Source organism: Ahaetulla prasina, chromosome 2 (genome assembly GCF_028640845.1).
Source record: "Ahaetulla prasina isolate Xishuangbanna chromosome 2, ASM2864084v1, whole genome shotgun sequence".
Classification (NCBI taxonomy): Eukaryota; Metazoa; Chordata; class Lepidosauria; order Squamata; family Colubridae; genus Ahaetulla; species Ahaetulla prasina.
Genome location: NC_080540.1, coordinates 157,186,735 through 157,214,265, shown reverse-complemented (window position 1 = coordinate 157,214,265; position 27,531 = coordinate 157,186,735). Strand labels below are relative to the sequence as shown.

Here is a 27,531-nt window from a genome sequence, read left to right as displayed (position 1 = left end):
TGCCACTCCCCCCTTTAATCCTTTCTTCCCTTCTCATCCTTCTTAAACTTTCCCCACCACCTTCTCCTCGCTTTCCTACTTCCCCTCCTCTTTCCACTTCTCACTACCATCCTTTCTAACCCTCTATCTTCTCCTTCTTCTCCTCCTCCTATCCTTTCTTCTCCCTCCCTTCTTTCCTCCCTACCCACCTGCCTACCTACTTTCTTCCTTCTTTACTCCTCTTTCCTTACCCTTTCCTTCGGGAGTGTTTGCGAGCAGTCCCGACATTACACCATTCAACTTGTTTAATTCTACCATTATTCCTGTACAATGGCAACCAATCAATTTATAGTCTTCCCTTCCCCTCATTCCACCCCGAGACTTCCCAGAACAGAATACAGGGTATTGTAACTAACAAACATAATCTAAAATATAACATAAAACATATTCCATTTCACACCATCACACTATCAATTCCCTTCTTTCTTAAACTAATACATAGCAATTCCTAACTTCACTCAAAAACTAATTGATATTTTTTAATCTGATACTTATTTTGAATATAATCAATCCACTTCCTCCATTCCAAAATATATTTTTCTTGTGTACAGTCTTTCAAGTAGGCAGAAATTCTCTTAAATTTTGTGCTTGCGTGAATTTAACATTCCTCACCCAAATTTTTTCCCATGTTTCTAACATTATAGGTTGTTGAAAATTTTGTGCCCATTTTACCATACAATCTTTAACCAACTCCATTTCTGAATCAATTTCAACCAATACATTATATAATCTCTTTATATGCTGTTGACCTTGATCTTTTATTTGTTTTACCAAATTATCATCACTTTGCCTTATACCAATTTTCTGATCTATTTTCCATCTAGATTGCAATTGTCCATACTGGAACCATGTATAATTTCTTCCTTCATCCCTCAATTTCTCCCTAGATTTTAACTGTAATTCCCCTTTTTCCATAGTCAAAAGCTCTTTGTAAGTGATAACTTCCATTTTTTGTAATATATTTATATTCTCTATCATATGTCTGGGGATGGTCCATATTGGTATCTTTCCATCTAACTTATATTGATATTTTTTCCAAATCCTCAACAACGCACTTCTGACCATATTATTCTTAAATGTCTTATCAATTTTCTTGTCATATATTACATATGCATGCCATCCATATAACAAACCATAACCTTCTATATTCAAAATCCTTTCCTCTGTTAAATTAATCCAATCAGAAATTAAAGTTAAAACAACTGCATCATAGTACAATTTCAAGTTAGGCATTTTTAAACCCCCTCTTTCCCTAACGTCTTGCATTATTTTTAACTTTATCCTCGGTTTTTTACCCTTCCATACAAAATTATTAATCCCTTTTTGCACTACTATTAATCGTCTCATAGTTCCCATCACCAATCTCTTTCCACTTATGACTATAACTTGTTGCTGGTAATCCTTATGATTTATATTGATATATTGACCATCAATTGTGTTGTAAATGTTGTACCTTGATGAACGTATCTTTTCTTTTATGTACACTGAGAACATATGCACCAAGACAAATTCCTTGTGTGTCCAATCACACTTGGCCAATAAAATTCTATTCTATTCTATTCTATTCTATTCTATTCTATTCTATTCTATTCTATTCTATTCTATTCTATTCTATTCTATTGTCAGGGTTCCAAGTAACACCCCCAATGAAAGAAGACTCCAAGGCTAGAAGTTCCTCAAAGTTCCACTTTATTAGAGATGTCATATTGGCACATCTGGGAAAATCCGAATCTGAAAGCTTCTGGGTTTTCCCCATCCAAAAGAAAGTCATAGTCCCTTCCCCTGCACCCATAGGGCTGGCACTTATAGTATTTTGCTTGTTCCATGTTTAATATAATGCTTTCTCTTTCCTGCTAGTTGTTGCTGAATAGATTACTATCGGGATCTGCCCTCCAGCTATTCGACACCTCCTCCTCTACAGTTGATGGATTAAAAATTTTTTTTTTGAGAATGTTAATCTTATGTTGCTGAGAAGGGAGATTTAAAGTGGAAGCCAAATTTGGCCAGCTGTGGGTTGCTGGTTTTGGTCACCAATGAGAGCAGTACAGGCTCTTTACTGCCTCTGTTTTGTGTGGCCATAACTTTTAGGATTAACATTTTGCTAGCTCTTAAGCTTTTTTGCTTATTCCACAGGGTATTTCTAAGTGCTAGTGGTCATGGCCACTCCCTGCCAGCTCTGATAATTCTTGGCAGGCATGGTAGAGGATGGAACTTGCTTGTTATCAAACAGCCGCTCCCTCTTTATCCGGTACCACTCTTCCGTGCCTGTTGACCTGCCTAACTGGTCAGAGGTACAACGGAAGGGCAAGGAATGAAGCAAGGAGAGTTTTTTTGTGAAAGTCATCAAGGCCACAAACACTTGCATTAATACTTTGGAAAGGAAGAAGCGTGGAAGCTGAACTTGACTGAGTCATGTGGTGCAATACAGGTTACTAGAGGAAAGGCTAACCCAGGAGTCAGCAACCCGCAGCTCTGGAGCCACATGTGGCTCTTTCATCCCTCTGCTGCGGCTCCCTCTCGCTGGTTGGTACCACAATTTTGAGAGGAGCTTCCGGTTTGGGGGCGGGGGGGAAGCATGGCATGCCAGGAGGAGACTCTATGGCAAGGAGCAGGTTTTCCGGTCGGCTCCACAATTGATAGGGCTTTTGGTTAGGACAGGTAGAGGAAAAAGGACATCGCACTAGGAGGAGACTGTATGGTGGGGGAACCGTACTTCCGGTTGGCTCCAGAATTTAATGGGGGGCTTCCAGTTAGGACCTTTGTGGCTCTTTGAAAGTTTGAGGTTGCTGACCCCTGGGCTAACCGGTTAGAAAAGAAGGGAGTTCTTGGCAATCTATGGCAAAACATATTCCTAGATGCACTTGTCCTTCACATGGTGAAAAAGAATGGAGGCTCAAAAAGCAGTGAATTGAAAGAACTTGGATTTTGATTACTTAAATTTTCTGTAACTTACCCCAAAGCCTCCCTCCCGCAATCTGGAGATTTTACTACTGTATACAGGTAGAACTTGCTTAATAACCAGTTGCTTAGTGACTGTTAGAAGTTACGATAGACCTCTCCAGAGCTACTGGTACTTACAACCTGTTTTGAAAGTTCTGATGGCCATGCCTCTCGATGGTTATATAATATATAATATAACAACAGAGTTGGAAGGGACCTTGGAGTCCTTCTAGTCCAACCCCCTGCCCAGGCAGGAAACCCTTCACCATCACAGACAGATGGTTATCCAACATTTTCTTAAAAATTTCCAGTGTTGGAGCATTCACAACTTCTGAAGGCAAGTCGTTCCACTTATTTATTGTTCTAACTGTCAGGAAATTTCTCCTTAGTTCTAAGTTGCTTCTTTCCTTGATCAGTTTCCACCCATTGCTTCTTGTTCTACCCTCAGGTGCTTTGGAGAACAGCCCGACTCCCTCTTCTTTGTGGCAGCCCCTGAGATATTGGAACACTGCTATCATGTCTCCCCAGTCCTTCTTTTCATTAAACTAGACATACCCAGTTCCTGCAACCGTTCTTCATATGTTTTATCCTCCAGTCCCCTAATCATCTTTGTTGCTCTTCTCTGCACTCTTTCTAGAGTCTCAGCATCTTTTTTACATCGCGGCGACCAAACCTGAATGCAGTATTCCAAGTGTGGCCTTACCAAGCCATTATAAAGTGGCACTAACACTTCACGTGATCTTGATTCTATCCCTCTGTTTATGCAGCCCAGAACTGTGTTGGCTTTTTTAGCAGCTGCTGCACACTGCTGGCTCATATCTAAATGGTTATCCACTAGGACTCCAAGATCCCTCTCACAGTTACTACTATTGAGCAAGGTACCACATATACGGTAGCTGTGCATTTTGGGTTTTTTTTGCCTAAATGTAGAACCTTGCTTTTTTTACTGTTGAATTTCATTTTGTTAGATAGCGCCCAATGTTCAAGTCTGTCAAGATCTTTCTGTAACTTGAGCCTATCTCCTGGAGTGTTGGCTATTCCTGCCAGCTTGGTGTCATCTGCAAATTTGATGAGTTCCCCATCTATCCCCTCGTCCAAGTCATTGATGAAGATGTTGAAGAGTACTGGGCCTAAAACAGAGCCTTGGGGTACTCCACTGCATACTTCCCTCCATGTGAATGTAGTTCCATTGAGGACTACACGTTGAGTGCGGTTGGTCAGCCAGTTACGAATCCATCTGGTGGTGATGCTGTCTAACCCACATTTTTCTACTTTATCTAGTAGTAAGTTATGGTCTACTTTATCAAATGCTTTACTGAAGTCCAAGTAAATTATATCAACAGCATTCCTCTGGTCTACTAATTTTGTCACTTTGTCAAAGAATGCAATAAGATTAGTCTGGCATGATCTGTTTTTGACAAACCCATGTTGGCTTTTGGTTATTACTTTGTTTGCTTCTAGGTATTCGGTGATTCGTTGCTTGATTATCTTTTCCAGAATCTTCCCAGTATTGAGGTCAGGCTGATAGGTCTGTAGTTTCCTGGATCTGTTTTTTTCCTTTTTTGATTGAATTTTGGGTGCTTGGCAACTAGCTTGCATTTTACAGTTGTTTGCAGTGTCCCGTTGTTGCATAACCATGATTTTTTAGCACTTTTTGCAGATTTCTGGCCTTTGCATCCAGTTTTTGGCAAAAACTGACCATTGGGGAAAATAGACTTGCTTAATGACCAGTATGTTCACTTAACAACCACCACAAAAAAGATCATAAATTTGAGTGCAATCATGTGATGAGCCACAACCATGACTTACCACTGTAAGAGCCAGTTTGGTCTGGTGGGTAAGGCGCCTGGTTAGAAAGCGGAAAATCACGAGTTCAAATCCCGACTTACTCATGAAAGCTGCCTGGGTGACTTCGGGCCAGTCACTCTTTCTCAGCCCAACCCATCTCACAGGGTTGTTGTTGAGAAAATAGGAGGAAGGTGTGTTGTCTATGTTCACTGCCGTATTTGTAAACATAATAAAGGTTGGGTATAAATAAATAATAAATGAATTAAAAAATTCCTGTCTCAATTAAAGTTGTAAGTCAAAAACTACCTGTATAACTTGTCAAATTAAAGGAGGTGCTATTAATCAGGGTCCCTATGCATTCAACATTAGCATGAAGTTCAGAATGGCTCCTTCCTCCTGCCGATACATATGTACCTTTCTTGGTAGTTCATGAGCAACTGGCATGAAGGAAAAATAGCCACAGAGAAGAAAACAGAATGCCTTGTCATGCTATCAAGGTGTGCTACATAATAACCATCAATAGTGGATGAAGAGCAGCACAAAGATTGCCTATATATATATATATGTGTGCGTGTGCGTGCGTGTGTGTGTAGGTAGGTCTTGGCATTTTCGGGTCTTTTCCCATGTAAAGTTGAGAGTATCTTGGCGAAGTTTCGATGAGGTCTCACTCATCATCATCTGGTGTTTTCGGCTTCATGCTTCTCGAGCTCGACAATCTTTCTTTCATTCTTATAACTGACTAGCTAAATAGGCATGCTCCGCTACGAAACTATGTGATCAGGCTTGATAAATTGACACTTACAGCTTGAAAATTAATGAGTAGTTATGATTGGCCTCTCCTATCCCCTTCTCTCCCTCAGCCTTGCCCCACAGAAGCCTCCCCTATCCTATCCCCCTTCTCTCCCTCAGCCTTGTCCCCAGAAGGCTCCCCATCCTATCCCCTTCTCTCCCTCAGCCTTGCTTGACAGAAGGCTCCCCATCCTATCCCCTTCTCTCCCTCAGCCTTGCCCCACAGAAGACTCCCCATCTATCCCCTGCTTGCTGCTCTGAAAGTAAAACTGAAACTGAAACTCCTCTGCTTGTGTTTTGCATTTGGAATAGATTTCTTTTCAGGTGGGGAGGGGGAGTAGAACTCCTTAGCATCAGAGCCTGTTAATCATAATATAGGAAATGTTAACACTCTGATGGTCATTTCGAAAAATCCTTTCTTAGTGAGCACTTAGAAGCCAAGAGGAATGTGTGTGGCAAATTTCAAGTTTGTAGGCTTTATGGTTCTGGAGATTTTGTGATGATGTGTGAGTGGTATTTTGCTTTTATATATATAGATGGGAGACAGGTGGCATGTTGATTTAATAAATTACCATCATCATTATTTGGGTTATTTCTGAACACATAATTAAAGAAAAAATCTAATGCTCTTTTAGAAGAGAGCTAGAGCCACAATCAGATACAGCTTGGGTGACAGGACAGACCTCTGTGCCCATGATCTATCAGATAGGCAATGTGAAAGGGGAGTAAGACTCCTTCAGACACATACTCCTTCCCACAACTCTGCCCCACCATTCATTAAGGAGAAGAATTGGTGATTGCTTTATCTGCTGGAAGAATAATGCTTACTTGGAGAAACAAAATTGGAGAATCTACTAATCACTTTTTTTAGGCATCCTAGATTAAAAGTGTTAAGAATAGAAACCTTCATTTATCTTGATTTGGAAGCACAATCAATTTATGCTGGTGTAGTTTTCTGGAGAAAAACATGTTCATGCACTCATGAAGAAGACCTTCTGTGTATGTGGAATGAACACGGGATAGAATGCAAGAAAAACTGATGCATTTTCATTGCAAGGAAAGAGGAAATCTTGCTTCTTGCTGTTGCTCTATCCACTAGGAGGAGATCTCTTCTTCCCTGAAACCAACCATTTGTAACTTTTTGTTGTTAAGTCCCTAAGTCATGTCTGACATTTCATGACCCCATGAACCCCCTCCCCACTTCCAGTGTCTCCTGAAATCCGCCCAAACCCATGGCCACCACATCGATCATACTATCTAACAATCTCATTCTCTGCTGTCCCCTTTTCCTTTTGCCTTCAATCTTTCCCAACATTGGGGTCTTTTTCAATGAGTCCCTCTTCTCATTTGGTAGCCAAAGTACAGGTAATCCTTGACTTACGACCACAATCAAGCCCAACAATTCTGTAGTTAAGTGAGACACTTTTTAAGTGAGTTTTGCCCCATTTTGCAACCTTTCTTGCCTCAGTTGTTAAGTGATACGTTAGTAACCCGGTTGTTAAGTGAATTTGGCTTCCCCATTGATTTTGCTTGTCAGCAGGTCGCAAAAGGCGATTACATGACCTTGGACACCACAACCATTTGGATCACGTGATCACGGGGATGCTGCAAAGGTCATAATTGTGAACAACTGTCATAGGTTTTCAGTGCCATTGTAACTTTGAGCAGTCACTAAATGAATTGTTGTAAGTCGAGAACTACCTGTAATTTGAGTTTCAGGAGAGAAGGATGATGGCTTCCTCCTCCCAGTATATATGCAATGAGGACAACTCCTCTGTGAGCTAGAGAAAGAAGAAGTAAATTAAAGGGCCATCCCACATCTCTTTAAAGTTTATTGTTTCCATGTTAGTGACTCCTTACTCTGATTGACCTAACAATGTGTGTGTCTCTGAGAGCTTAAAATAAATACCATAAAATAAATCTCAGGTACAAAAGCAGAACTAATCTTGATACATTTGAAATTAGGGGATATATTTTCAAGATGATGTAACTTCCAAGCAGCCTCAATTTCTGGCATGTTTAGTGAAGAATTTAAGCTGCTTTGGTTTCTTCAGAATGTCACAGATGTTGCAATGCATATATTAAACATTAGCTACTCAGAGAGAAAATTCCCTGGCAGACAAACTAAAGGTAAAAATACCCACAAATTCACCTTAGCCCTGGATGGATGCCTTGTATTCTTGTGGTTTTCTTGGCATCATATGCCCTAGGCGTCTTCTGAAATACTCTTTTCTATTTCCTCATTTAGCCAGCTTCTCTGGAATTTCCAGGTGGGACCCCATCCAAGTATTAACCAAGCCCAATTCCCCTTAGCTTCTGAGATCAGTGGAGTGATTAAAACACTCAAACAGCAAGAATACAAACAGTAAAATATAGCAATAAACAGCATGGGGAATATGGAAAAAAATGTATGAATTCCATTATCCCTACAGAAAGTGGACATTAAGAAAAGAAATTCCTATAACAATTTGCAGAATAAGTGCCTTCCCTTAGGATAAGCTTTCCAGAGGCAGTGGCCCACAACTGAGATGGCCTCTTTCTTGTGGCCAGCCACCTTACTTCATTTGGTAGAAATATCTGAAGGACACCTCCACATTTGGAAGGAAGGAAGAAGAAGCTGGTTATATCAGGATTCTCTTATTACTATTCTACAGCACTGAGCTACAAATCTTGTAAGACTCCAGAAGTTACTAAATCCTAACTCCCAGAAGACCATACTATCATGGCCAATGATGAGGAGAGCAGAGTCTTGATAATCTGCCACGCCTATCGCTTGTTAACCATAGCACATTCCACTTTCTATGCAGAGAACATTCTGTGGGAATCTTCAGGGATCTGACAGTGATGAGTTAAAATTGGTGAAAATAAGTCACATGGGATGGGTAAACAAATCCAAGGTGAGGTTGTTTACTCTGGATAATAATCCCAATGTTACAACATTCAATTTCATAATACCTTCCCCAGTTTATTTTTTCTCTTCATTCTCCCCTCTCCTCTCAATAAATAATGCAGGCCAACCCATAAAACAACAGGGAAAATGTATTATTTAATCCCCTTTGACTGCTGTTGCGTCAGGGGAAAACATGGTTCTTAATTTAGCTAAGCTTTGGGCAGATTTACTTTCTGAATATTCATTGTCAGCCCATTTTAGTGAATACACACTTATGCGTCCTTACATAACCGTTTCCCTGAAAATAAGACCTATCCCTAAAATAAGACCTAGCATTTTTTTTACATGTGCGCCTTATATAAGCCCTAACCCCAAAATAAGCCCTACTTAAGAGCCTGCACAGCTGGCCGCCTGCCCATTCCGTCTGGTTGCTTGCAGTGCTGTGGCGATGAGGCGAGGCGGGGTGGTGGTGGAGCTGCCCCATGCACCCTGCACCGGCTTACTTTAGGGCCCCTGCAGCCAAACCATCCAAGCCCCAACACCTGCCTCGCAGTGGCAGCACTAGCAGCCATGTGCAGCAGGAGTCCATGTGGCCACCGGCCCACTTCTTCTGCTTGCTTGCAGCTGTAGCGGAGCAGGAGTGTTGGTGCCACAGCTGCAAGGCAAGGCAGATGTTGGGGGTTGGGTGGCCTGGCTGTGGTAAGCCAGTGAAGTGCGTGTGGGATAGCTTCACCCACCGCCTGAGGTAAGCCAGTGAAGTGCGTGTGGGATAGCTTCACCCACCGCCTCACATCATAGCCGCAGCACCAGCACAATGCTCGGGCTCCTGCTCTGTTGTGGCCGTGAGCAAGCAGAAGTAGATCAGCGGCCATTCAGGGTCCTGATGGACGGGGCTGATGGAGTCGCTGCTGCAAGGTGAGGCAAACCACATGTCAGAGCATGGGTAACCTGGCTGCGGAAGCCTTGAGGTAAGTTGGTGTGGGGCGCGTGGGACATCCCCACCACCATCCCGCCTCGCGGTTGCGGCTCTAGTGCGCCGTGCAGCCTCCTGCCCTGCCACAAGCAAGCAGAAGAAGTGGGCCTCCTGTACATGGGAAAAAAATAAGACCCCCTCCGAAAATAAACCCTAGCGCTTAATTTGGGAACCAAAAGAACTAGATGAGGCAGGGCAAAATTTTTGGGCCACTTTTTTGTTCTGTTGGGTGTTACAGTAAATTAGGGATATTTGGTCTAGTAGAGGCCTAGCATACCTATTTTGCTTTAAAAATACTGTATGGAAAATTGTTCTAGTAAATGTCCACTATTAACTACTAACGTCCAGTGTTAGTAGCCCCACATGCGGGGTGGGTGTCTTATGAGGCTGCAAATAGGTGCTACGCTGTATGATATTGTCTCTAGACAATATAATATAACATAGATGAATCCCTAAAATATAGACTAATGTTTTTCGGCATATTGCATAAAGCCCAGTTTAAATCAAGATTGCTAAATTTCTAATATGCTAAGCTAAATTTTAAAAAAATCCAGTGATGTACAGGATTTTTAAAAATTGCTTTGAAACTTTTGCTTTGAACTTTTTTTGTTTCACTAGACCAGCTTATACGTTAAATTGATTGAGCTACTTGGATTTTGTTATGTTTTGTTTGGCAAACTGGAATACGGAGGAAGTAGAGTGGGGAGACAGACCTATGTAGAATGACATGAATGTAGTGATGAATAGGAGAAAAACGCTGCACCGCAGAGTTTCATTTTCTACCAATGTTTTCCTGGCTTTGGGATCATATGTGGAAATTCTGATGATGTCAGTGTAAGTGTAGAACAGTAAAAAGCACCTTTGATGCCTGGAAATTGTGAAATGGAATGCTTGAACGCAAAGTCAGTTATAAAGAGGAAAAAATTTAGCTGGATCTGTTTTCCTTAGTAATCCCATATAACTGAGTCTAGAAAGTTATGTATGGAACGAATTTAGTGGCTAACCAGTAAAGTTGTTATTCAGGAAATCCTGGTTCCAATCCCACTTCAGCCAAGTATGTCTCAGTTCCACATGTCATTTAAAATAAAATTGAATCAATATTGTAAGAGTTACTCAACAATTGCCAAAGATGAACATTGCAATAATTATCCAGCTATTTTTATTTATTTATTTATTTATTTATTTATTTATTTATTTATTTATTTATTTATTTATTTATTTATTTATTTATTTAATGCATATATCCCACAGCTTCTTTATCGGCTAGAGAACAACCTTCCCTAAAGAGGGTGAGAGATTGGGAGGGTGAAAAAGGAACAGAAGGGACAATAAACATAATAAATCTAATAAATGACAGATCAACCCAGGTGACAAGAAAGCTGGGAAGAAGTGTTTCAAATTAGTCAGAGACTCTTACCTGCTGAATGAATTAACTGAAAATGAGATAGGAAATTCCTCGGCAGTTTCCAAGGCTCTGTATTTTTCCCAAGATTAGTATTAAAGATATTTTATTCGAGTCTTTGTAGAAGGAGAACCATGTTAATCTATGGTGGTAAAAAAAATGAGAAGATGGTACTTTTTTCACACTAATACATTTTATTAAAATGCATCATGAGCTGCAGCCCACTTTAGCAGATGCACAGAGTGGCTAGATTGATATAGATTTAAATAAGGGAGGGGAAGACAAGTGTGGTTGTGCAGATGTAAATTACCTCACCACAGTTTAAATCCTAATGCGTTAAAAAGTGGATGCATTTTAATTAAAATTCTTAATCGGGAAAAGGTGTCACCAGACTCCTGATCTTTTACTGAAGTCTTTGTATGTCAGCCCTTCAAGATAGCCTGGGTCAAGAAACAGATACTGGAGGGATTCTAGGACTGCTGTATTTATTATTGTCAGTATACAGAATCTGAAAAGCTTATCCAGAACCTTCACTTCTCCTTTTTAAGGACAAGATCAAGACAGGAATAGGAGAATGGGTTTCATTCAGTGACATTGTGAGCAATCTCACTGTCCATCCTTCATTATTCATCCCTAAGGACAAGTCACCTAATCCTTGGTGGTCTCAGGCTCCAGCTGTTGCTTCTGACTTCCACAGCAGTTTGCTATAAATTGTTCTCATTTGTTATTTAATCAAAACGAGGCAGCCTAATTATTGTACTGTATATAACAAGGATTTGGGTAGGCCTGGTGGATGGATGTGTGTCAGAGGTGGGTTTCAGTAGGTTCTGACCAGCTCTGGAGAACTGGTAGCAGAAATTTATTTATTTATTTAAATCCCATCTATTCTCTGCCTCCCAAGTCCCACCTGATCGGGAGGAAATGGGGATTTTGCAGTATCTTTCTCCTGGAGTGGGGTGAGAATGTTGATTTTACAGTATCCTTCCCCTGTCACACCCACCAAGCCACGCCCACCAAGCCACACTCACAGAACCGGTAGTAAAAATTTTTTGAAACCCACCACTGATGTGTGTCATTCTCTTTCAATGTGTGAGCTGGATTTCAAGTTAGGCGTTAGCTGTGAGTCCAGGGGAGAGAAGACAGGATGGCTATTGTTATGTGTGGGTCAGTCCTTAGAGTTGTGTCCCATAGATAACTGGAAGGGAGACCCTCTGGATCAAGTTGTGCTCTAGGAAGACTCGGGATTGCTCCTACTGTACTGCATTCTCTGTTGCCCAGCATTCATCCCTACCTTCATTGCCAGGTAATCAGCAATTTCAACCTGCCTCTGGAGACATTTATTCTGGGGCAGCTCAGATGTTCAGAGCTGCTTTGGTAACCATGGACCTTATTGAAGGTTCAACATATATCAGCGGTCACACTTATTTGTCTCAGGGCAGTTGAAACAGATCTGGCAATGAAGAACGTTACTATTGGTCCTTGTCATGGTCAGATCACTTTCTGGTTGCTTTTTGGCTTGCTAGTGCAGCTACCCCAGGCACTGCAGAGAGGTAGGAGCTGCTGAATTGGTCTATTCCAGGGGTCTGTAAACTTGGCTTTTTTAAGACTTGTGGACTTCAACTCCCAGAGTTCCTCAGCCAGCAAAGGTAGCTGAGAACTCTGGGAGTTGAAATCCACAAGTCATAAAAGAGCCAAGTTTACAGACCCCTGGTCTATTCAATCAACTAATGAACTCTGGGGGCTTCAGAGAGGGCTTGGGATTTTCCTTGAAAATTTGGTAGCCAGTTTGGTCAAGGAATCAATCGATATCTTGGAATGGGTAGGTGATATAAGGGTCTTGGATTGAATTTCTCCTATGTGGCCTCTCAACTCTGTCAATCCCAAAGTGCTCCTTGATTCTTCAAGGAACTCTGGGAGAAGAGCTGCCAGAAGAGATGTCCAGAGCATCACTGAAGAAAGAGGAAGAGTGAAATCCAACCAAACATGAATAAAAGACTACACTGTAGATCACATCTTGGCGACAAGAATAGCAAAATGTATTTATTTCTCTGCTCTTGTTGGGTATGCCAATAACTGTCTGGCAGCCCTGATCAAGGATGATTTATGCCTTGCTGGAGAAGAACAATCCGTAGAACCATCAGACGCTGTGAAAAATCCAGCAGATAAGGCTCCTATCTGGAAGATAAAGCCTCTCTAATCTACTTGCAGTTGGACTCTTGCCTGGGCATGTCTGGATGAGCAGCCTGAGGCATGGTCTTGTGATGGAGTGATTGAGCCTATGACTCCCAAGTCAGTAAACAGGGTCCTTCAGATTATGAACCTGCCCATTATTAAACCCATGTCCTCCTTGGCTTGTTAAGTCTCCTTGAGAGGTGTTTTGCGCTTGGGTCCATGTTGTGATGTCACTTCTTTGAGGCAGGGTTGGTTTTACTGGTCTTAAAAGGAGGTGGGGAGGAGTGCATCCCTTCTCAAGAAGCTATTGCTGGACCCAACCATTCTGGACAGTTTTAATCTCCGGTGTTCCTTTTTAAAAAGAAGGTGGTTTATTCTAGACCCATTTTGGTTAAGTTTCAGACTAGGACATAGTATGAAGATAACACTGATCACCTTTGTTCATGACTTCTGGTGGAGCTAGCACAGGGGTAGCGCGCACATCCTGGTTCTCTCTGATTTCTCAGCAATTTTTGATACCGTTACACTGGTACCCTTCTGAGATTATTATGGGCATTGGGAGTGGGTGGTGGTGGTACATCATATTGCACTGGTTCTCCTTTCCATGTGGGTTGGTTCCAGTCAGTGTTGAAAGAAGGGAGAGTTCCTGTAAACAACCCCACCCCCCATTTGTAGATTACTTAGAGTTCAACACTCTCATGATTTCTGTTTGCATCTACATGAAACCACTGGGTGAGAATTTACATCAGTCTGGAGTCTGGTACCATCTGTCTGCTAATGATATAGAATAATACATCTCATCTCTGGGCTACCCAAGCAATGCTGTCAGTGCCTTTGTGTGCTCTTACGACAACATTGTCTCGCAAGCTGAACTGGTTGCCAGTCTGCTTCAATTCAAGGTGTTAGTTATCATTTATAAAGCTATTAAAGGCCTAGGTCCTGGTCATTTCAGAGTTCATGTAACTGATAATTTGTGCCCTTCCTATGCAATATGGCAGGATGGACTTTTTGTGGGTTCCTTCACTTAAACCAGAGGTTGGTTTCAGCAGGTTCTGACCAGTTCTGGAGAACTGGTAGCAAAAATTTTGAGTAGTTTGGACAACCGGTAGTAAAAATTCTGACTGGCCCCACCCCCATCTATTCTCTGCTTCTTGAGTCCCAGCTGATCGGGAGGAAAGGGGGATTTTGCAGTAACCTTTCTCTGCCACGCCCACCAAGCCATGCCCACAGAACTTGTAGTAAAAAAAATTGAAACCCACCACTGACTTAAACAATGTGGTCTGTCAGCTCTAGCAAGTTGACCTTTTCTGTTGCAATGCCTACTCTCTGTGTAGTGTTGCAGGCTGCTCAGAGTTGTATGGCGTTATTGGCCTTCTAATCCCAAATTAAATAAAACAAAAAGGCAGTTCTGTTCTTTTACTAGTGCTTTCTACTTTCTCAGGGCCAAGTAATCATTCCATTCCTCTTCCCTACTTCCTTTTGAAGGCCAGAGTTAAATTCCCCTGACCTCAGCAACCGTTAGCTCTGTAAGCCTTCCAATTATAGGTAGTCTTCGATTTACAACAGTTCATTTAGTGACCATTCAAAGTTAAAACAGCACTGAAAAATGTGACCTATGACCATTTTTCATAGTTATGACCTTTGCAGCATCCCCATGATCAAAATTCAGATGCTTGGCAACTGGCTCATATTTATGACGGTTGCAGTGTCCCAGGGTCACGTGATCCCCTTTTGCAACCTTCTGACAAGGAAAATCAATGGGGAAGCCAGATTCACTTAACAACCGAGTTACTAACTTATGAATTGCAATGACTCACTTAACAACTGTGGCAAGAAAAGTCATAAAATGGGACAAAACTCACAACAAATGTCTCATTTAACAAAAAAAATTTTGGGCTCAATTATGGTCGTAAGACAGGGACTACCTGTATAGCCTTTAATTTGTATTGGGACTACAGCTCCCAGAATTCCTCTCAGCATGTTTCACAGCCATATTGATTTAGAATTACTGAATAAGAGGCCTCATACATAAACATGGAGAATCCCCACAGTTAAGAAAGACAAGGGTGGATATTTACCCCTTCTTTGGGGCTTTGGGAAGAATATCTATGTTCAGAAAACAAATGTGATTTCTATTCTAAGGTCAGTTTTTGGAAGTTTTCAGATAGATAAGTATCCAATAAGAAAATAACTGCATTCCCACTTCCCCCCAAAAAACAGGGAGTGAATGAAAGAAAATCAGAAACAAGTCTTATGCATTGAGACAGTTATATGAATGATAAGAGTTCTATATTTTATTTATTATTTTGCCTCATTTATTTCATTGTCTGGGTATTTATATATTCAATTTCTATACTACCCACCTCAACCAAGTGAGCATTGTTGGACTCAGTTTTGGGAGGGAGACAAACAAGATATATTCTAAGTTCCAAAAGGGAAGAAAAGAACAGTTATGTTAATAAGAGTATTATTTCATATTTTCCCAACTTTATTCCTCCAAGAGCAACCTAAGTGAATATTCCTGGGTAACTGATATGCTTCTTAAGGTATATATTATGAGAAGAGGGAGTGGGTTGAAGAAAAGAAAAAACCTACAGTCATTTGGGACTACAATCAAGCCTTTCCCTTTCATTCCATTTTCGCACTCAGTACTTTAACTGCCATTGTTTCTCCCTTTGAACAGCTGTTTACTTCAAATTGCATCTTTCAGGCCAAATAGTAGGTGATACTTTTAAAGAGGAGCTAGGTTGCACTTTTACAGAAACAAAATACCATTGGTAAAGCATTAAGTTTCGTCTGGAGACTACTTCATTGGAAAGAATAGTTTACTGTGGACCATGTATATGTTTTAGCAGCCAGCGTGAATATGATTTAAATGCACGAATGAGGTGATTGCTGGTAGAGGTTCATCTATATGGATAGGAAAGAAGGAAGTAAAGATAGACCAGATTTTAGCGCAACTAAAAGAAAAGATTAGGATATATTTGGATCAGTATTTAGGATACCACTTCCCAAACCTCAGGAGTGCACAATGAGAAAAATGTCATAGCTTCCTCAATCCCTGTCTGCCAATTATCTGTTGACAGCTCAAGAAGTTGATGGAACATAAAAATGAATCCTCTTCAGGTGAGATTTAATGTTTAAACTGATGGTTTGGGAAATGTTGGGAAATGTTTGATTTAGTCTTCTCCAATTTGATAGCCTCCAAATATATCAGGGTCTCTCAATATATCTGGCAGGAGGAAGAAAGGGAAAGGTTGATGGAAGTTCTATTGAATTTGATGGTCCTCAGCAGAACTGCCTCTGTGTTCATCAAGGCACATCCTCAGACTAATAGCAACTGGTTGAAAGGGCTGCCACCTTGTGGTATTTCATTTAGAGATATTCTGGTGCTGGGGAAAAACAGCAGGAAAGATTCGTTTGTAGTTTTATTAACCAGGTCGGTGATTTATAAGCGGGAATATAACACTTTCAGAAGAAGTCGAGTGAGTTGTTTAACTTCCTTCCTTACTTCTCCAAGGCAATGTTGACAATAGTGTTCTGAGTGCTAAACAGAAGGGAGTCTATTTGTCCAGTCTTTAGCACTGGCAGTCCATCATTTCCATGCCTCCATTGGAAACAAATGAATTCATATTAAAGCCCACTATTTAAAGAAGTACCCTTCTCTGCAAAAGTAAATCAGGAAACACATATGTGCATTTTATTTTTAATTTCATGGAGTACAGAAAGCTCTGTTGTAAGAGAAAAAAACAGGGTCTTTTTCAAACTGGGATGTGCAAAATGATTTTTTTTTTAAACCAACAGTACTTAGACCAGGTTCTTTTCAGAACAGAAGAACCATCGGTATCCAGATTCTACCAGGACATAGGCGTGGCCAGCTCGACATCACTCATGTCCGGAGGGCACCTGTGGTGGCCTAGTGCTAAGGCAGGACTTGCCTCAGACCCTCCCTCACTCTCATTATAATCACCCTCCCTCCCTCCCTCTTCCCTCTTCTTCCTTCCCCTCTTTCCTTATTTGTCCTTCCTTGCTCTCTTCTCATCTTTCCTTCTTTTTTTTCCCCTTTCCCTTTCTCCGTTCCTGTCCCTTCTTGCATGCTCAGATGCAAAAGGGGAAACATTTCTCCTTTTGTTTTATTTTTACTTTGTTTTGCTAGCCCTCTGCCAGTGAAAATGAAGATGGGCTGCACATGTGTTCCCCCAGGCCCCATTTTCATCTGCGATGGCCTCCCACAGCCCTCTGGTAGTGAAAATGTAATTCCGTTTTCACTGACAGAGGCCTGCAAGAGCCCATCAAGGCCAAAAATGGAGCCTGGGAGCGCCATCTGAGGCCCTTGAGCTCCATTTTTGCTGGCAGAGGCACCACGGACCGGTCCTTGCTGTTTCCAGGGAGGCCCTGCAGACCAGATCTAAGCAGCCCTGCTGTAAAGACTTTTCTGAAATTCAGAATTAGCTTGTCCAGCTTTCCACTTATATTTTTGAAATTCCAAAGAAACAGTTCTTCTGAGGTTATTTGTAACTGCTGGATGCTTTTAGTCATTTGAACACTATACAATTTTTGAACTCTTATTCCTTGAATATACACAAACAGGGTGCTTGAAGGATAGAGAAAATGGAAAAGCTCTTCAAGATTCATAGAAAAGGAAATTGTAGATATTTGTATCTCTTCTTTATTATTTTTACAAATAACTTAAAGAGGTGGACATACTTAACAACCTCCTTTCTCTTATTTTCACTCAGCTGGCCTTCATGGCTAAGGCAGAACTTGAACTCATTATCACCTGTGTTGCAGCCTGGTGCTTTTATACCAATTTATATAGCTGCCCATCTCACAAATGAGTGATTTAGGCAGCATACAAAAGAGCTAAAATATTAAAATATACAAAAACCAATATAAAGCAAATAATAATACCGTGTTCCCCTGAAAATAAGACCCTGTCTTTTTTTTTTTTTTTTTTTTTTTTTTGAGCCCTGAAATAAATGCTTGGCCTTATTCCCATGCGCTCAAAAGCCCAATTGGGCTTATTATGAGGGGATGTCTTATTTTGGAGGAAACAGGGTAGTTGAAGGGATGTTAAAAATAGTGGAACCACCTTCACTAGTTCATATTCATTTGTCTCCCATACTGAATCAAATAAAAATGAAGCCATCTTAAGAAATAGTTGTTTCAGATTTCATTCCATTCTTTAAATTTGGCAATGAAGGTGGCAAGATGTTCTGTTCAGTGGTTCCTGGCTGATGGATAGCCCTTCTTTTTCATTCTTCCCGCAGTCCTACCCCTGTGCAAAGAGCAAGAAGCAGGCACTGTTTTTGTGTTCCTGAAGAAACTTCTTGGATGAAAAGCCAAAGGTTTTCAGGGGAAAAAACCAAGAAAGGCTAATTGCTTTTTGGAAAAGCACTTTTGAGACAATTGTTCTAAGTATTTTTCAAGATAAAAGAAGAGGAAACCAGGAATATAAGCTGAAGTTAAATGCAAAACATCAGAGTGTGAGAGAGAGATGGAAAGGGAGAGGAAGAGAAATCCAACTTTACTGATTGTTTGTGTTTCATAGAGGTGTGTGTATATGTGAAAGAATTCTTCCAACACCATTGCCTTTTCACTTTCAATTAGACCCCTGACATCCTCCTCTTCACCAAAGTCCTCTGAGTATTTATAACACTTTCAATAATAGTTTTTTAGCATAGAAACATCTCCATGTGTACTTCTTAAAATATGAGGCTGCTGAGGACTTCTTTGCTTTCAGTGTAGGGTTCTTATTGCTTCCTGACAAATGGAAAAGTAGCCAGGTATTAACACACATCTACTTGGGGCTCATGTTTTCAAATGAGAAACCTCTAGTCTGGTTTTTCTAAATATGTTAATTCTTAGAAATAATCTTGGCAAGCACCTTCATCGCCTCCATGTACTAAAGTTTGCCTAGTCACCCAACTAAGCTGCCTGACAAACTGCTCAGAAACTCCCCAAGAAATTGAGGCAACCAGATGGACCCACAACCATAGACCATTTGGTAGAGATTGGTGGTAGCCGTGAACCTCGGCTCCTGAGAATATGTTATGATTGTGATGCAATACTAGCTTCTAGCTTCAAATCATGTGTCTGAAGGAGAAAAACAGATCGAATGTATGCCCTGCGGTGTAAATTTGGGCCTGAATTATTTGGGACGAGTAGAGGATTTTCATGGTGGCAATGAAATCCCCGTTTATCCAGACTGAGCTCAACACAGAAATGCTGATCCAGTTTAATATTTTACAGGGATTATTCCTTAAAAGATTTTAGTCCCGATTCTTTTCATCCCTACTGCACTTCCCCTTATGTTCTGTGTATTTTGTTCCCTTTCCACTGGAAATGTAGAAGATGACCTAAAATTAAAAGGGGGCTCCTTGGCTATATTTAGACTGCAGCTTCCTAAGTAGGTCCAGGTTAAATCTGAATAAGTTAACTACTAAGCGCTGTTGCCATGGCAACTGAGACTCTCATCTTCAGACCAGGACATTGCTGTTAAATACTGAAGCAGGCATTAAAATATCTTAGGGGAGTATCTATAAGAGCACATATGGCGTGTTAACTGGCTCTATTTGGCAGCAGGATTCCATTTTCAACCCCAATTTTATTTTCCTTTGGTAAGGCTCAGACTAAATAGATTTCATATTAGATTTCATGCCAAGGAAAAAAAAAAGAAAAAAGAACCAGAAGCAAACCTCAGATACCAGAATTTAGAATTGTGGGTTTCAAGGATTAACTTTCAGGTAGATTTTGAGTCACAACGGAGAAAGGTGCACTGCTGATCAGTAGATGACTCCCAATAATTTGCATCCTCTGGAAAACTAAGAAATGCCTCCCCCCCCTTTGTAGTTATACTTTGATAAACTAATAAAAATGTAAATGATAAAAAAATAAATTGGAGGAGAGATAATCTTGAGCTTCTGTACAAAAGCGAGATATAGACTTAATTAATACCTAGAGTCTATATTTATTTCAATGTATTACTCACCCAGGGGACATGGTGGCTCATGGGCTAGGACATTGAGCTTGTCGATCGAAAGGTCGGCAGCTCAGCAGTTCAAATCCCTAGTGCTGCCGTGTAACGGGGTGAGCTCCCGTTACTTGTCCCAGCTTCTGCCAACCTAGCAGTTTCGAAAGTACCTAAAAATGCCAAGTAGAAAAAATAGGGACCACCTTGGTGGGAAGGTAACAGCGTTCCGTGCGCCTTTGACATTGAGTCATGCCGGCCACATGACCACGGAGACGTCTTCGGACAGCGCTGGCTCTTCAGCTTTGAAACGGAGATGAGCACCGCCCCCTAGAGTCGGGAATGACTAGCACTAGCACGTATGTGCGAGGGGAACCTTTACCTTTTTATTACTCGCCTGGTGCTAGTGCTTGCTTTCCAAAGTTCCATTCCAACTTTTGTAAAGCTCAGGGAGTTTATTTATTTATTATTTATTTTTGACACAGTATATATAAGCATAAGTATGAAATAACTATACAATATATAAGCATATGTATGAGTATGTAATAACTATATTAATTGGATATAACAAAAGGAAACAATAGGACAGGAACGGTAGGCACGCTGGTGCTCTTATGCACGCCCCTTACAGACCTCTTAGAAATGAGCTGAGGTCAATAGTAGACAGTTTTTGGTTGAAGCTTTTGGGATTTTGGGAAGAGACCATAGAGTCAGGTACTTTATTCCAGGCATTAACATATTTTCTGCAATCAAGATTAGAGCGGTTAACATTAATCTTAAACCTGTTGTGTGCTCGTGTATTGTTGCAATTGAAGCTGAAGTAGTCTTCGACAGGAAGGACCTTGTAATAGATGATTCTATTTAACCGGGTGGGGGAATATCACAAGCCTATCCAAAGAATTAACCACTCAAAATTTGCAAATACGTTTCCTGGAAAGGCCTGGTTTTCCCTGGGGAGCTGGCTGCTGCAGCTCCCTCTCAAATTTCTTAGGCGTCGCTCTCGCTTCGTCCTTCCTCCCCCGGGGCTTTGTACAGTACCCGCAGGGCACCCTTTAAAGGCCCGTCCTACTGGACAGCCCAACTAGGGGGCGCTGTGGCGCTGGAACATCTCCCCGGTGCGTCGCCGTGAAAGGGGCCGTTGCTAGGAGACCGGCAAGACTCGGCTTGGAGCAAGCGAGCCGCTCGCAGAGGGAGACGCGGTGGGTCGAGGAGGAGGAGGAGAACAGGAGGGCCGGAGTAAATAATACACGAGCAGGCTATTTTGGTGGAAAGGTCGGTGTGAATTCGTGGGGGAAGTCTTGTCTTTGTGTGTGTGTGTTTCAGAGTCAATTCCTATTATCTCAAGTCCTTCCGCCGTGAGTTGAAGACGTTGCTGTTTCGAAGAGCAGGACTAGCCTGAATGTAGTTTTAAATTGGGATTTTTAAAAAAGGGGTTTAAATGAGGTTTTAAATTTGTATTTAAAAGTTAGAGCATCAATTGAATTTAACTATCTATTCTTTAGCTGTTTTTTATCTATTATATGTTTTCTGTTGTTTTTTGTCTGTGAACCGCCCTGAGTCCTTCGGGAGATGGGCGGTATACAAATATAATAAATAATAATAATAATAATAATGGGATGATGATGGAAAGGGAATTTTTGAAAAAAACGTAAAAAAACCCAGTTTTGTTTGATCTGAATATCTACAGGTAGCCCTTACAACCGTTTGTTTAATGACCTTTTCAAAGTTACAAAAGTGACTTATTTATGACCATTTTTCAAGCCCGCCACCTTTGTAGCCATTCGTGAGATCAAAATTCATCTGCTCGGCATGTGGTTCATCTTTGTGACCGTTGCTGTGTCCCAAGATCATGGGATCCCCCTTCGTAACAAGGAAAGTCAATGGGGTGGAGTGGGGGCGAACCAGAGTCGCTTAACAACCGGGTTACTAACTTAATCGACTGCGGTGATTCACTTAACAATCAAGGCAAGGAAGGTTGTAAAATGGGGGCAAAGCTCACTTAACAAATGTCTCACTTAACAGCAGAAATTTTGGGCTCGATTGCGGTTGGAAGTCGAGGACTGCCTGGTTATCTGAGACAGGTTTGTGTTTTAGCAAGAGTTTTTGCATGACTCCTGTTTGGAAGGAGAGTCTACTAGACCAGGGGTCCCCAACCTTGCCAACTTTAAGCCTGGTGGACTTCAACTCCGGCTGGGGTATTCTGGGAGTTGAAGTCTTCCAGGCTTAAAGTTGCCAAGGTTGGAGACCCCTGTACTAGACTGCTGGCCCCTGTAGTAAAGAAACAGTTTCTTTTGAGAGTGAATTATTAGACTACAGTCCTTCATCTCCCTAGGTTTGGATTGAAGGATTCCGTCACAAGTAGAATTCCCTGTGGAAAGACTCAACCCTACTTTCAACTGAAAAACCTTGAGCATGCTAGGCCAGGGGTGTCAAACTGGCAGCCCAGGCACCAGAGCATCATGCATAGGCCACGCCCACCCCAACTCCTCGAAGGGAAAAATGTCACAATACGTCATGTGATGGCAACGTGATGCAGCGAGTTTGACAGCCGTGTGCTAGACCAGACTAAATCCAAATGCACTAGGGAATTCTTGGAAGCTTACCATTCAGACAAATCACATCGACATAAACCACATTTATGCACCAGAAGAGACAATAAAAAGCTAAGAAGGAAACAGACCAGAAAACATTCTTTTCATCAACCAGCACCCAGATAAGCAGGGATTAATACCAGAAAATACCAGGGCTGGGAAGTGGCTCAACAGGCTAATGCAGCCTGTTATTAACACACAGCTGCCTGCAATTACAATTACTGCAGGCTTGAGTCCCACCAGGCCCAAGGTTGACTCAGCCTTCCATCCTTTATAAGGTAGGTAAAATGAGGACCCAGATTGTTGTGGGGGCAATACAAGTTGACTTTGTATATAATATACAAATGGATGAGACTATTGCCTTACACAATGTAAGCCGCCCTGAGTCTTCGGAGAAGGGCAGGGTATAAATTCAAATTAAAAAAAAAACAATCTAGCAAAAACAGTATCCTAATCGAGGAGAAAATTATACCATCACCATTATGGTCAGGCAGGGTAAGCTATTGTATACAAACAGGGAGCAGATCTCGCACTCACTAGCAGTGATGATGTTACCTACTTGGGTAATGAGCTGTCTGCAAAAAAAAAAAGACAAGCTCAGAGATCATCAAGGACTATAGAATTGCCTCTTTGGTCAAGACTAATTGGAAGGAGACATTGATTAAAGCAGGGATTTAGATTTGTGTTGTCACCACAGTCTTAACCAGGTCAGTTACAAATCTGGTGATTGCATTCCTATTAATTTTTAAGTTGATTGGCTTATTTGTGGCTTAGCATGTGCTGTGAAGCCAGGGCATTTGTCATTTTTAGTAAAGGATTTTATTCAGTAATATAAACAAATATACAGATTTAAAGGGAAGAAAAAAAGTAAAGAAAAAATGGAACATGAAAAAAGGAAAGGACAAAAGAAAATATGTAAAGAATCAGTTTTTTATCAAACAAATGAATTTTCCCAGTTCCGCAAATTCTGTCATCTTCCCCAATTACTTTGTTGTGGGTATTTTGGAGTATTTCCATCTTTGTAGCTGCGGTAATCTCGTGGCAGTAACCCTGTACAAAAATAGTCTTTCCACAAGAAAATTTCTGATTCCAACTGAATTTTAATCTTTAAAATTCCAGTTTGGTCCAGTGTTTATGGCACCAGGCTAGAATCCCTGCAGTTTTCTTGGCAAGATTGCAGAAGTGGCTTACCATGGTCTGCTTTCTAGGGCTGAGAGGAAATGGCCCAAAGTTACCCAGGTAATTTTGTGCCTAAGGTAGGCTATAGGGTTAGTGATTAGAATTCATTGTCTCTAAACCAGTGCCTTAACCTCTATGGCAAACTATTTTAATTGGCAGAGGCCATATGTGAAAAATTATATGCCAATTAAAGTTCAACATAATTAACAATTGGCACATAATTCAAATCCAAGGTCAAATTTCACCACTTGTTTTCAATTCCTTGCAATAGCATGCAACTTCTGGCTATAAAATTCAAGTCAACCTCTTGGGGGTGGGAATTTCCACAAAGAAAACTGTTAAACCAGTTCATCATGACATGAGTATTTTGCTTTTGATTATTTGATATTTCGGGCTCAGGGATGGTTTTCTCTCTGCCTTCCAGCAAGTGATTTCACAGTTTGTATCCTCACTAGGTGTGGATAAAAACCCTGGTGTGAAAATGGGAACAAGTGTGGAAAAGTGATCAAGGCTGGCACGTGAGGAAGAAGAGGTCCGGTTTTGTGACTTCAGGCTTCAAAGGCATCTAAAGACCACAGGGATAGAATTAAAATAAAGGGGGGGAAAACAGAAGAAAGAACAATGTATTTGTTTTATGTTATTTATTGAATTTGCACACCTTTTTCTCCTAAATGTATTGAACACCATAAAAATGAAGGGAAATCTAGACAAATGAATTGGTTAATTAAAATCCTGTTAATATAAAGACACAATATTCAGCCACATTAAGACCAAACTGATAGATAATTAACTTTAATATTAACACAACTGCTTAAATAAAAACATATTTGCCTACTATTGGAAGAGCAGGAAGGAGGACATCAAATTGTATTTCTTTGGTAGGGAAGTTCAAAATGTGAACCATCCATTCAGAAGGAATTATCTTCTATTCTCCCTCAAACTGCTTCTGAGAGGATTAGGAGAAATCCAGTTGTAAGGTTTGGAAAAGATTATACAAAGAACGTGATATTTCAAGTATCCACTTCTTATCAATCATCAGCAGAATTTTGAGTTATGGAAAGGAGCATAGTGACACTCCAAGAAGTAATTATAACACTACTGTAGAGTCACAGCTCCTAAAACTGGTTCTATTCAATAATTTGGCCAAAACATCCCTGATCAGCTGATGCATCTAATATTGTTACAGTAGTTCACACAGGAAGTAATTTATCATTTGGGAAATGGCTTTAAATCCCAGCTCATCTGCAAAGCATATGGTTTCTGTTTCTCAGCCTGAACCTCATCATAGGGTTATGAGGATGAAAGGGTGCGATGGGGAAAATAATATACTATGTCTAAATATTTTAGGAGAAAGTGAGGGTAATTATGTATAAAGCATGGTAAAGAGACAGGATTAAAGGAATGAGTAATACAATCATCGAATTTAGGGATGTAAAATAGCAGCTTGGTTTAGCAGTCAGAATTGTACCTCTTAGCTTAAAATGGGATTTCTCAATTTAGGACTTTCCAGAAGTGTTAGCTTAACAATTTACATAATCTTTGGACAGGATATGTCCAACTCAGAAAATATAATAGTCGTACAATTTAATACCTCTAGATGCCAATATATTGGGAAATGGCTTTAGATCAACTTTGTTAACTTGGGTCTTTCCTCTGTCCGACAGATCTCTCCATTTTCTAAGTATAAACATGCCCAGAAAGAAGGCACCCAAACGGGCTGTACCCACTGAAGAAGAACGGGTGCTTATGATGCAACAAAAGCTGCTGGCTGAGGAGGAAATGAGTAAGAAGAAGGAGGACATGTTGATCCAATTTCTAAAGGTACTACTTGGTACTCAAAAGTTAAAGAACACCATGCTACAATGAAGCCAAAAATAACCAAGACGTACTCTGCTCTACAGAGAGGACTGTAGGATCGGCAAATGTGCTGCATTCTATCAAATGTGAACGATAACTTTACAATATAGAAATAGTATTTGTATCAGATATATACAAACTTGCTCAAAATCAAAAGTCATGTGTCAAAGTTCTTTTATGTTACAATTGAAGCACAGCATGTCTTTCAAATGTGAATTGCTTAAATCACAAAATAGTAGAAGCGATATTAATAAATGTTTAAAGAATACCTTGTAGTCTGAAATGTTTTGTGCAAATACATTAAGTACTGAAAAAAAAAGAGCAATATTTTTACATAGACCTGTTTTCCCCAAAATAAGACATCCCCTGATAATAAGCCCAATTGGGCTTTTGAGCACATGGCAATAAGGCCAAGCGCTTATTTCAGGGTTCAAAAAAATATAAGACAGGGTCTTATTTTTGGGGAAACACGGTATTTTTGGACCTCAAGTTTTAATCAGCCTGTGACAGAGTTTCAAATTAATGAGGGGAATTGAATAAGAGGTGATTGTATAATAATGAATTTATTTGATGTAAAAAAAAAGATCAGAAATAGGCTAGTGGTTCAGAGGGATATATATAAAACAAGGAAGGGTAGGTAATGCTGTTAGTCAGTATTTATTGAAAACTCCCAGTCTTATTCACATGGAACTTAAAATGTTTAATCAGTAGAGTAATATTTGGCTCAGAATAATATCTAACATTCAAAAGAATGGTTAAGAAGATGATATAATTCCACTGAGGGGGGGTATTTTCAATTTCCCCTTGCAGCTTCTGATATGCCTTCAAGCTCTTCTCTGATGGGAAATCTTTGGAACAGATTTTAAAGGACAGGATGCAAAGGGCTAGAGAGGCTAAGAGACATCTTCATTGTATAAACACATTTCAGCTTACATGGCAATGAAGTTCACCCTTCAACTACTAGGCTCCTGTAGGAAAAAATTCTTGAGTGAAAATCTTTAAGTCTGCATTGGGATTACAGAACCAATAAATATCTGTTTATATTATTTCAGTGCATACTTGCTTCAGTTTGTACAAGATTAAACAAATTGATTAAACAAATGTAGATAGTTGATAAAAACAGTTTCCATTATGAATTTTGCATGGCCACAGTTGCTTTATTTCCCATATTTTTCTCAGGGAAAAAATATTCAAGAAATTTTGATCTTCAGAATCATTTAATATTTAGTCACTGCCTGCATTGTCTACTTGATTCAGGGATAAATTCTGGGGGAATGCATTGTAAGCTATGACTTGCATTTCAGGACAAGTTGGCCAAGGAGGAACGCAACAGCTCGGTGAATCTGAATAAGATCAACTTGCAATGGCGCACTGTTCTCCGCGAAGTCAAGGCCAGGGAACTACGTAAAGATATTGAGATTCTCAGTCAGACATTTGAACGTGTTGTGGATTGCAAAGACAATGTCATTAAGGTGAGCAGCAATCCCTAAAAGTCCATGGAAAAAGACTGTATCAAACATTTGGGGATACCCTTATAGAAAGGCAAGGCAAGTAGGAATAGAAAGCAACTTGTGAAACTCTCTGGCTATATGGCATTATGCAAAAAGAGTATGAGCTGTGAGAACAATTTATATACCTTTAAATAAAAATTGTTCTCAGTTGGTATTATCTTGTGCAGTATTTATCTCTTTTATATATTTTAGTCGACTTTCGGGGATACACCGTCACATGTTGTATACAGTGAGGAAAGGCAAGATTTATTAATATAACAGTGTGTTAGCAAACATACAGACATAGCTTTAAGAAGCTTCTTTGAAAAATAGAAATGCTTGTTATCTCACATAAAACCGAGATAGGTAATAAAGTAGTTTGCTTTTGTTCTCTGCATTCTCAAGCACAGAAGACCAGCAATATTACTTGTTCCCTCTCATCTGTCTAACT

The 27,531-nt window shown here is 40.4% G+C and overlaps 1 protein-coding gene across 4 annotated transcripts in view; it reads left to right on the top strand.

The window, feature by feature from the left end:
• The window catches only part of CCDC65 (coiled-coil domain containing 65), a 51,928-nt gene that overhangs the window by 11,753 nt on the left and 12,644 nt on the right, over nt 1-27,531 (top strand). For 2 of the 4 annotated variants that reach the window (XM_058172686.1, XM_058172688.1), the window contains 2 exons: nt 25,398-25,554; nt 26,895-27,062. In XM_058172686.1, coding sequence (XP_058028669.1) covers nt 25,423-25,554; nt 26,895-27,062 — 300 coding nt within the window. In that variant the 5' untranslated portion in view covers nt 25,398-25,422. Of the gene's footprint in view, nt 1-19,586; nt 19,614-21,168; nt 21,236-25,397; nt 25,555-26,894; nt 27,063-27,531 lie in introns of those variants that run through there. The other 2 variants (XM_058172689.1, XM_058172687.1) reach the window with 2 other exon arrangements.